This window comes from Helianthus annuus, chromosome 9 (assembly GCF_002127325.2).
Source record: "Helianthus annuus cultivar XRQ/B chromosome 9, HanXRQr2.0-SUNRISE, whole genome shotgun sequence".
Taxonomy (NCBI): Eukaryota; Viridiplantae; Streptophyta; class Magnoliopsida; order Asterales; family Asteraceae; genus Helianthus; species Helianthus annuus.
This window is the reverse complement of record NC_035441.2, coordinates 166139654-166151970: the sequence shown is the minus strand read 5'-3', so window position 1 is coordinate 166151970 and position 12317 is coordinate 166139654. Positions and strand designations below refer to the sequence as shown.

The following is a 12317-nucleotide window of genomic DNA, read 5'->3' as shown; positions in this document are numbered from 1 at the left end:
GACAAATATGAAATATTTGATTAAGAGATAGAAATAAAAAATAAAAAAATAAGGCGTCTGTTTTGATTAGTAGCGGGCTTGTCTAACAAAAAATTTTATTAAACATAAGGCATTTTTTATATGTTTTATATCACACACAGATTGACACACAGTAAATCTTTCTTGACAAGGGAGCCATGGTGGGGAGAAGAAGAAATATTGTTTTTAGCAAATGTGAAACAAACATTGAATATATGTACAGTTATACACATATTGTGACATTATTTAACTGGGTTCCTTACTCTAGTACGAATAATTGAGTTTCCACTATTATAACCAATGAAAGTAACAATTTTAGAGATTATTAAATTGCGTGGCCCTATATATTATAGTCGAAGAAAACTCAAATTCATTCCATAAATTTTAAACTTTCACTTTAGTAATTTCAAATCTGTTAGTGTAATACGTTACCACATGTCTGATAAGTTGGTCTATTGGTTAATCATTTGGTTTTTCTCATTGAAGTCTCAAGTTCAAGTTCCACTAGCATCACTTTAAAGGATATTGATGGTGGCAGTGAAATTAGAACTAGGACTCTCTGGAGGTCGTAAGTTCGAAACCAAGACGAACCGGGTTTTACCGCAGTGGTTCTTCGGGCGGGCAGGTTTTCCCCGGAACTGATGGCTTGATGGCTCGGTTATACATCCAACTCTGATCGTTATGGAGGAGGGGATGCTTATTAGATGATCTAGTTGGCCGTTAAAAAAATGTCACCACAAACAAAATATCATATCGTATTCGTTTTTTTTATATGCATTGAAACCATTAAATATCTAATCTAGAAAACAATATATAAAAATCAAATGTCATTTTTGTAGAGATGGGAATGATTATTATTTCATAACCAAAGTACAACTTGCATTGTTTCCAAATCCTAAGACTTGATGTGTCACTATGATTATTTTTCTCAACGTTAATAAAACAATCTACTTTCAAACTCTCTATTAAACCCATTTAGATAATCATGATATCCATTTTATACCCAAACAAAAAATAACTCTCTTCAACTAAGCACCCAAATAATGCTGAACATGCTGCTCCTGTTGATAACCCTTAGCAGATGCCCCCATCGGAATGTAATTCCCACTCGACATCGGCACCGGAAACCCGATCCCGGCGGCTACCGGAGGCCGATTCTCCCCGGCTTTCTCCAACGTTTGCACCTGATTCTTTAAAAACTTCACATAATGAATAGCTTCATCAAGCATAGAAGCTGTATCCATCTTTGTTCCACCCGGTACCAGTCTCTGAAGTATCCTAATCCTCTCACTTATCCTCTCTCTCCGGTGCCGTGCGGCCACGCTTTGCGGGTCCTTCGATATCTTCACATTCCGCCTCTTAGGCGGCTTAACCGACTCGGGGTCGATATGAATAGGTTGCATCGCTGCCATACGAAATATCATCTCTCTCATTGCAGCCATTGAGTTTCTCTTCTTCTGCTCAATCTCACCGTCTCCGCCTTTCCTCCACCGCGGGCTCGACAAGAACTGCATCTCACAACCCGGAGTTTCATTCGGAGAAGTGAAGGAAATGGTGGTTGATGATGGGTTCACGAGGTTCAAATCTTCCATTGAGTATGAGATGTTGGGGTTGGTGGTTACTGGATCTGTGAACTCGGTTGATGGGTTCTTGTCGTCGGCATAAACGGTTGCGAAATCTGGGAGCTTGTCGAGTTGCATCAGCATCATCATGTCGGTTTGGTCGTCGGAGATTGACCTCAGAAAGTCAATGTCCATTGTGGGGTAATGTTTCTTTCCTTTTATAGTAACCCTAATGGAAAAAGGAAAGATATGGTGGTGTAGTAGCGTGTAGTGCTCTTAAAAAAAGGTAATGGGTAGGGGATGGGGAAACTAAAGTGAAGAGCGAGATAGACTGGAAGTTGTATCAGAAAGTTGCAGAGAGAGAAAGAGAGAGAGAGAGTGTTAGGGTTGTGAGAACATCTTATCAATACAACAGGACTATATCTATATATATAACGAGTTGATATTTATTATAATATAAAAATGTATGTATGTATGTATGTATAAATATATTTTGGTTTTTAATTTAAGGAAACGAAATAAAAAAAATCAAAAGAATTAAAATTCGATTCCAATGTTACAAAGTTGGTGAGCTTATCCTTTTTTTCCTTTATTTTCTCGATCTTTCTCTATCTATTATTGTATTTTCTGTATCGAAATTATTATGAATATCATATGCAAGAATCATTGCTATCATTCAATGTTTGAATTGTAATTGGACAAGGATATTTGGCTTTATTATAAATATTAAAACATTATAAAATACATTTGCTACGTTGCGAATATTGACATAAAACTTTGGTTTTAAAATCTGTATGTATATATATGAATTAAAATATCTTGCCTAAAAATAATATAGTCGAATTTGAATCCATTAAAGAAATAAAACAAAGCCTTTACTTACATTAACTTGTATTAAACTATGGTAAATCGTTGTTGATTTTTGAAAATAGGTAATAAACCAAGCAAACAAAAGGTTTGTCATATGGTGGAAAATGTCTGTTCTTATAATATGTTTTTCAAAGATGGCGGAAGTAGACCTGTGTTAACATGTACTAACTTACCAATATCACATATTTTGTTTCCTGATCATAATGCATCTATATTCTATAAGTTTATATGAAAAAAAAAAATATTCATTTCTCGTTTTCCATTCCTCAGTTTTCTAAACCAGTTACAATTGTTTTAGGGATTTTTTCTAGAAAATGGTTACAAACACAGATATACTATATAACCTAACAACCGCTAAACTAAATTCAGATGCATGGCATATATTCGTCGTTACTCGTTATAATAGATAATATACAAAATGTGTATTGTAATAGCCTATATTATTTGTACACAGCATTCATTGACTTATTTCATTATACAATTGCATAAATTCACATGTAATTAATTCATACGACTTATCAAAAAGGTATACAACTTTTGGTTTATCTTAGCTGAAATATACCCACAAACATTTAGTTGATGTGTGTATTATATATAACTTGGGAGGAATGTTCATGCTTTTAAATGTATAAGAGATGTTTGCATATATAAGCATTAACAATAATTAACAATAGCTATCATATTTGTATTTTAATTAATTGTAGAAGAATGTTGTTACATAAGTTCTTGTACGACTAAATATAAGTATAAATTAAGTTGTTACACAACTTCTTCACACAATAGCAAGTGTGAAACAGCTATAAGTGCCGTAAATTGACTTTATTACATTTAAGCTAAACTAATTTTTATATATTATTATGCTTGAAATAAATATTTTTGTTACAAATATAACAATAAGAGATTCAGCTTTTGATTAATATTCACTCTTATAAAAATCTTTTAGTTTCACACAATTAAAAGTATGAAAAACTGAATAAAAAACTAATTAAGTAAGACGTGTTGAAAATATACAGGATTTGCAAAATGCTAACAAAAGTTTGTTGTAATACTACAGAGAATATATTATCGTAATATACAGTCAAATAAAAAGAAATTCCCAAATGTTTTCTCTCACAAATATTATATTTGTTTTACATGAAATGTAATGTATGGTGAAAATGGCTAAAAATGTCATGTTGGGTGTCAGCGAGGATTTTGGCCTGCCACTGCGACTCTAACAATACTTTGGAAATATCAACTCTGCTTTAAATTAACAAGCAAAAACAAATACTTTGTGTTATCTTAACTTTTAATTCGGTTACGATGTCGCTAACCGAATTAGTATTTAGTATGTTAATATCATCAAGTTAGTATTAAAATCCCTCTTACTTGGATTTGAGCCCAGAACCTTCAAGAGAAACAAAGCCTCCAACCTTTTAACTTACTTATATTATTTTGGAAATGAAGTTTCATAACGTAATAAAAAGTATACATTAGCTTATCTAATAACTACAACGTTTTAATTTATTAATTTCTTAGTTTTTGAATAAAACAATTTTTTAAGGACAAATATTACTACACCAAACAATACAAAATATTCCCCTTGCTCATGTTTTAACCAAACACTTTCCCTACAAGAGATAAATGCCTTTACAAAATACAAAGTGAATCCATGTTAGCTTAGCTAGAATAAAACAATTTTCTAGGATGGAAAACTAATTCGATACATATTATCCTTTCCCAGTAGCAAACTAATACATATAATGCTTTCCTAATAACTTACTTATAGTAAACTATTTGTTTTATTCATATAAACTCTATTTACTGTATATTAATTAATATATTTTAGATGTGAAGAACAGATTGTGTATTAATTTTATATACTATAAAACAACTTTTAATAAGATTACCTTCTCCAGTGCAGAAAAGATTGCCCAGATTTAGAAAGCAACAAATTCCATGCATATTAAAACTCCAAATAATGCAAAAGCAGATGTCAGACGATCAGATGGAGGTAGCCCCACAATTGAATGGCTTAGATCTACGACCAGTGCTCTTGATGGTTGATGAACAAATTACTATTTTATTCCAAGTAAATAGTTTTTTAAAACTATTTTATACACTCAAACTACACAATACAACCTAATCATAATAAATAAAGTTGAAAAAGTAAAGGGAAGAGCCCACTCACATGAGAGTAGTCAGAGGTGTGTAAATTAAGTAATTAAGGGGTAACATTTGCCGGTGAATGAATCCGGTACCGGAATATTTTCATTGATGGTTTTAACACGTGGAGATAACCCACTTGATCCAAAAGTGGGGACACACTATCTTGATTTCAATATAATATTTATAAGATAAAATTATCCTGAACGGTCTTATTATAATCATGATTGGGAACGCCCTTCAAGGCGGATCATTTTGAATGCCTACAGCCAAAGGCAAGCCAACATTGACAGGAGCATTAGCATTGGCAAAGAACCACTGCTTCATGTGGTGCCTACAATTACTGCCCTCTACCTCCAAATGTACCCCACACTACTTGTATAATATGTATTTGTACCTTGGTTTGTAAACTTTTATATATTCGATCTCTGGGGACGTTCTAATAGACCCCAAAAGTCGTCTCTATAGGGTAATTTGGCGACGACTTGTATTTATGGTATATTGATAGGGCTTTTTAAGTTAAATGATAGAGCTTTTGTCAAGTTCAAAAGCTTAAACAGCTAAATTCTTAGTAGTTTGTATCTTGAATGATACTTTTCTCTTCCCTAAACATATATTTGTTTTTTTTTTGTTACTGTACATGATATATAATGAATAATAATGGGCCTAAACTATGGACTAAAATGTAACATAGGAAAGGTAGAAGAATGAACCTACCCACCAACTCAAAAATCAATAAAAGAGGATATGATAGATAGAAGTTCCTTGGTTTAAATATTTTCATATGTGAAAGACATTAAGTTCAAGTAGAAAATCCAGAAGATAGCATGCTTTGATTACAACATTCGGCACACAGGATACTAGGTCACATGGTATGTGAGCGGAGGGTACATTTCTCGAAAATCGGACGGGCCAATGATCAATTTCAAGACAAGCGCACAAGTTTCATGTGCATCCAAGCAATAGGAAAAACGGATTTCATTTGTTCAATCTACTAGATTTTTCATATTGAAAGATTCATTCTTTTTATTCTCGTAATACGTTAGTGTTTTGAAATAAAGCACAATACAAACATGAAATCTATTAGTGGTTGGTCGTCTGATTTGCGATCGCCCGTAAACTCATGACTCCTTGTACTTGAAATTTAGAAAGCAGGATCATCAACTTTTAAGCAATCGAAACTGGACACACTAGAATGTCATCACAATGTTTTGTCTTGGAGGGCAGTTAGACTAGAAGGTATGGTGAGGTCCATCCCCATGAGAATGGGCCGCTACGTAGGCGTCACATCACCGGCTTATGGGGGATGGGCCTCTTTCACTTTTGAGGGGGTGGCGGATGGGGCTACCCTACCTTAATCTTTTATAATTTTCTATGTTTTTTTATTAACTTAATAAAAACTTTTTAAAAATTAAAAAATACAACATAAAACAACATAAATAAATTCATTTCATAATATAAAAAAAATTACATTTTCTAAAAAAAAAAAACATTTCCGAAAAAAAAAAAATTACATTTCCTAAAAATAAAAAAAACCTACGACGTCCATTTTTTCTTCACCTCTTCCTTCATCCTCCGATACACCTCTCGTTCATCATCCCGAACCGAGTCGAGATCCAACCTCATTATCCTAAAATCCTCCGCTCGAGCATAGTCGGCCGACACGTTTTTCTTGTGACTATATTTTTCGGCCGCAAAGTCTTTAAACGAACGGAATTCGGAAATCAACTCGTCCATTTTCGAAGACGCCTTCCCGCCACCTCCACCCGAGCCGCCCCCTCCACTCGAGCCGGCCCCTTTGCGCTTTCCGGCCGCCTCTTTTTTTGCTTTGTCCCTTCCGCCGGGACGTTCGATCTCGTGAGCGGGCACCACATCCTCGTCATATTCCGGTTCGTCGTTTATGTCGATTTGACAACGAGCGGTGGAGCCTCCCGCACTATAACTTCCGGACTCGGAAGTTTTAGTCCGTTTGGCGGTTGCGACCTCATTTGGAACCGGCGCCCATTTAGGTTCTTTCTTTAAAATGTTCCATGCTCGGAGGTGCGGGAAAGGCGGTTTTTTTGATTCCCATCTAGCCATCGCAAGGTTAAGAACGTCCTCGCCACTACTCCCACTAGGACGATTGATGTAAAGTGGGTTATAAATCCCGATAAAATCATTCACGCACTTGTTCATTTTCCGCCACTTGCCCGATACGGGATCGAGATCACGGGCCGGGCCTTGCCCCATAAGCTCGTTAAATCTATCCGTACATGCCTTCCAAAAACTAGAACCCGTTTGATTGTTCCCTAAAATTAAAAAAAAATTGCATTAGTAAAACTATAAAATAAATATTTTTAAATTTAAATTAAAAAAATTAACTTTGGTTCATACCGACAATCGGGCAATTTTAGGACTTAACATACGCAATTGCTAGCGCCTCCTCCTCTACTTTTGTCCACGTTCTCGCCTTTGCTCTCGAACCGCTTTTTTTGCGGTGTCGGGTTCGGGCCTTCCCCCTTTTTTGCGCTTGAGTTCTTTAGGTGGCGATTCGGGGACGACTTCATCATCATTGTCAAGTTGAACCGAGGGTTGCGGTTGGGAAGTTGGCGGTTGCGATTGGAATTGATCAAGTTGAACCGAGCCGCGTTGCATGAATTGTTGGAGTGCTTGGTATTGTTGCATTCGTTGAAGTTGGGACATTTGGGAGAAGGCGTTAGGAGATTGTTGGAAACCCGAAAACGTAAATTGTGAAGACCCCCACGAAGGATCCATGGTCGGAGTGTAAGCGGGACTCGAAAAAAAGTTAGGTTGGTTTGGGTTGGGTTGGGATTGTTCGGGTTGGGGTTGTTTGGGTTGAAGGGATTCATGATTGTATAAAAAATGGGAGTGTTTTTTTTTTTTTTTATAAAAATGGATGAGAGAATGGGAGAATAATGGAAGAAATGGATGAGAATTGTATAAAAAATGGATGAAAGTGGTATATAATTAAAGTGGAAAAGTAATTTTTTTATTAAATCTATCCGTTGGGCAATGGATATATTTTTGAATTTTGGCCCGTCACAATCGTCTGTGGGCTGCTGCTTTAGCCGGTTTGGGATTGGGGGGGGGGGTGTGGGGGACCGGCGCCGGGGCTCGCCGGGCCTTAGCCGGCCCCATACCGTCTAGTCTTATGGGTCCAAATGTGAATACCCAACGATCAAGCCCCTCCGTAAGCCTAAAGTTGGTGTTCGTCTCAATGAAGTCTTCAAACTCCACACTTTATTGTAGGTTCTTATGTCTTTACTTATACATACGAAAACCAAAATACCAAAATCATAAGGCCTTGGGAACAACTCTTAATGTTATTACTTATAGGTACATATAAACCAAAATCATAAGGCCTTGGAACAACTCTTAATGTTATTACTTATAGATACATATAAGTGTTTGTGGTGCATGATCATTTAGATTCTATTCAAACAACCTGAATATGTATTTGGGTTAAACATTGACTACAAAGTCAAAAACTTTAAAAAAGTGTGAGAAGTCTATATATTCACTGTGATTTAAATTTTAGGCATGATATTTTAGATTCTTTTGATATTACATTATATAGAAAAACACCAAATATAATAATTTAAAACACAATCAAATGTATTCTATGTATGATATTTAAAAAACAATGCTAAGAAAGTTAATCAGGGTATTCTAAAAGGTAAATTACACTTTTCGTCCTTTATGTTTGCAGCGGGTTGCAATGGATAACCTTTAACTTCAATAATTACAGTCACAATCCTTTATTTGGAAAACACATTACAGCTTTCGTCCTTTAGCACTAACCAAGTTAATTTTTAACGTTAAATGGGGTCATGTGCACCCCATGTATGGGCAAAACAGTCATTTAATATATAAAACAAAAATAATTTTAAATTAAAAAAAAACTTATATAAACTCTTTCTCTCTATTCATCTCTCTCCCACTCCCTCCTATGCTCTCTCTCCCTCTCTCTCTCTACATCCTTCTTCTTTTGCAACCATCATCAAGCCACCACCACCTACACCACCGGCCAACACTGTCAACCACTGACATCATCACAATCAGTCCATCGCTTCAAATTATCACTTCAAGTCAACAAGTTATTGAAGGCTTCCAAGGCCATAACCCAGAAAACCAAGCTGAATCTCCAAGTTTGACATCAATGGATGTTGTTTTACCTTCATTTTCACGAGTCCTTTTAATCTCGCTTTATTTAATTGCGGCGAATAAGACAGGAACATTAATAGGTGATCAAAGATCCGATGTTTCTGACTCAACCGCTAAAACCATTTCCTAAACAAGTGTCTTAATCACAACTACCATTAATTAGGTCCGGCAAAATTAGGGGATAATAAACCACCATAACTCCACTCAAAACACATTCAGAATCACTACAAATTGTTTCAAATCCACACGATTCATTCACAAATCAAACCGTTAAATCTCAAATTCACACCTCACAAAACCTAGATCTACAACCAAATCACTGTAGTTTCACTATTTCATGAATCGATCACGTCATCAGATAGATAAGACAAGACGGCGTCGTTACAGGCGGTGGTGTAAAATGAACGTGAGTCGGTGCATCCGGTTGAAGCAGAGCCGTAGCCTCCGGCTGACGGACGTGACGTTGTGTCGCCGCGAGTGAGGATGAACGTTATTCAAGGTATGCTAGGGACGATCAGGCGGTTTAAGCTTGCGGTTTTGTCAGTTTGCGATAATGAGTGGTGGTACTGTGGGAGTGGTGGTGGTAGAGGTTGGTTGGAGAGAGATGAAGATGAGAGATTCTAGGGTTTGAGTTGGGGAAGATAGTGTTTATTTATTAATAAACACTTTAAATAAAAACATGAAATGATCAGAATACCCTTAAGTGGATAGACATAACTGAAAATTTTAACTTGTTAGTGCTAATGGACGAAATGTGTAATGCGTTTTTCAAATAAAGGATTGTGACTATAATTATTGAACTTAAAGGTTATCCATTGCAACCCGCTATGAACATAAAGGACGAAAAGTGTAATTTACCTATTCTAAATTTCATCCCTAAAATACATTTCATTCTGTTTTAAATTGTCACGTTTGTTGTTTTTCAATATAATATCATGCCAAAAGAATCTAAAACATCATGTATAAAATTTATAACACAATGCCAACGTAGACTTCTCACACTTTTTAGAAGTTTTGTACTTTGTAGCCGAACCTTATCCGTAAATTGGGACAAAATATGAATTGAATAAACGTTAATCATTCCAATTTCATAAGTTTACATATATCTAGCTACAACATCATAGAATTTACCACACGAGGACTCCAACTTGGTTTAACATATATATTGACGAGGTATGAACCGGTTCAGTCAATTTAAACTGGTCAAACCCCTTTTTAATAATAATATAATGTTATACCAGAATATTTCATTCTGTGTGATAGACATCTATAAACCGAATCTCCAAAAAATTTGGAAGATCTACATGATCTCCTATTTATGGGTACAATCCCAGCATAACCACAATATCATCAATCAATTACCCATAAAGGTCTTGGATAATATATATGCTTTTGAAGTGTTATTTTCTCACATGGCGACAATGGTAATTTTCGTCCGTTTGGATGTGGGGTTTATCCCTATCTTCGAGATTATGCGGATCATATGTAACACCCCCAAATTCCACCTGCGGAAACCCCGCGAGGCGTGTTACGCATCAGAGTTCGAGCCACCAATCACATTGAACCAATGATAAAATATTTAGGTAAGTCATAACATTAATTACCAAATAAGATGTCTACATGATATCAATTCTCAAAAGTTGTGTAGCGGAAGCATGTAATCGTTTCATAATAATAATCAAAATCAATGCATTGTTTATAAGTGAATCCAAGAGTCTCGATCCATGACCACTCCAGCACTCCCAGATAGCAAGTCCATGTTCCAAACGTTAACGACCTACAAGCATGCAAACAAGTGTGTCAGACTACGCTGGTGAGTTCAAGGTTTTGTTAACGTGTTGAGTTACCAGATGTATGTTAATGCAGTTCAGTGTTGTGTTACGATGTTGCTCAAGTTAGTTACCCTAGGGACTACGCCCTTACGTAACCGAGGAGTGTGCCTCTTAGCAACCCACTATGTTGTTCAGTTAGTTACCCTAGGGGAATCGCCCTTACGTAACCGAGGAGTGTGCCTCTAAACAACCATAATGAAACCCAGATAATTAGTACCTAATAGCGCTATCAACTAATCACCCCCATTGCCCTCCAGGCAATAACCAAAACCGATTAAGTTATTTACCCAATGTTTCCCTTCCAAATGTTTACCAGTTGTCCCAAACCACCGGGACGCATGCTTGAGAAAAGTGCAGTGAACTCACCTTTGGTTTGCTCGGTAAGATTAGTTACCCGTCCAAGTTGATCAACCCAAACCCTACCGCGATTACCAATCATAGTTAGTACCGTATACACATTATTCACTTATTTTCCATACATATTACCCACACAGTATACAAGTAACACACACATCATCAAACTAGTAGCATACCAGAAATACATGTAGCATGTAACAGTTTCTCACATAAACAACAGTTCATTGTCATCTCATAGCATGTATTTCAAGTTATACCCAAATTCACATCACCACCCATATCACACATAATTCTTTAACTGTTCATTTGTTATTCACCAAGTGTGCGATTTAAATAAGTTGATGGTTTACGCAAGAGGGTGCAATCCAAGAGCCCAGTATACAATTCGTATCAAAATGTGGCCCATTGACTAATACCAAAACCATCCATATCCAAACCCTCGTCAGTGTGTGTCCCATTTCAGTTTTGCTCGGTTCATTATGACACTTCGGCCCATATTCAATATGTGGCCCCATGTATATGTGACCAAGTGTTAATTACGTGACCTATGAATGTGGCTCAGTGTAAATGTGCAACTAGCTTATGATGTGCAATCGAAATGCAACCGACCCACTATAAAGAAAACTTGTGCACTTTTGGGAAGTGGCGTGTAGCACTTTCTACTGTGTCACTGACACAACCAACTCTCATCATTACTCCCATGAGCACCCCCACTAATTTGTTCATATCGGTTACATGACAGAAGGATGGTTATGCATATCCATTCCTTCACACAACTCAAAGCCACTATCTCAACCTACCATATGAATTCTAATTGCAAAACAATAATTTTTCATTAGGAATCTGCATACAATTAATGTTTTCAATCGGTCCAATCAGATTCAAATTGGATATCACATGCTATTTCAATTGTGAATGCAATTAATGAGAATATGACTGTTTCATGTGAGCATATCGATATATATATATGGACCCCTATTCCTACCACATAATTCTAGTGATTCATTGGTCTTTTACAACTTTCATAATCATGACTCTTGTTAACAGCAAACCGACCCACATGACCACATAAATTGCTAATCATTACTACCCACAACAAATCACATGCAACCTCAAATCACCACCAATTAATTAACATGGTACTAGTAGTTATCACTGAACATGGCTAGGGTCACATGGCCGCCATTTTTTTTTGACTATCCTCTCCACTCTGTTTGATAATCAAGACTACATCACATAGTCAAATCCATATATTCATCACATATTATGGTGCAACGTAATCACTATCATATATAATAATTATAATCATTATAATTAACAAGTTTCTAATTTCACATATCATTCGCATAGCATACTCATCACCATAGGA

The 12317-nt window shown here is 36.1% G+C and overlaps 2 protein-coding genes across 2 annotated transcripts; both read right to left on the bottom strand.

Moving 5' to 3' along the window:
• Positions 1 to 832: 832 nt before the first annotated feature.
• On the bottom strand, positions 833 to 1986 carry LOC110879423 (transcription factor HEC2). The gene has a single exon (XM_022127880.2). It carries the CDS (start codon positions 1773 to 1775, stop codon positions 1047 to 1049), a length of 729 nt encoding a protein of 242 aa, XP_021983572.1. The 5' UTR covers positions 1776 to 1986; the 3' UTR covers positions 833 to 1046.
• Positions 1987 to 6131: 4145 nt separating this feature from the next.
• Positions 6132 to 7349, bottom strand: LOC110876686 (glutathione S-transferase T2-like). The gene is made up of 2 exons (XM_022124849.2): positions 7037 to 7349; positions 6132 to 6883 (listed from the first exon to the last, which is right to left on the bottom strand). Exons 1-2 carry the CDS (start codon positions 7347 to 7349, stop codon positions 6132 to 6134), a joined length of 1065 nt encoding a protein of 354 aa, XP_021980541.2.
• Positions 7350 to 12317: the final 4968 nt, after the last annotated feature.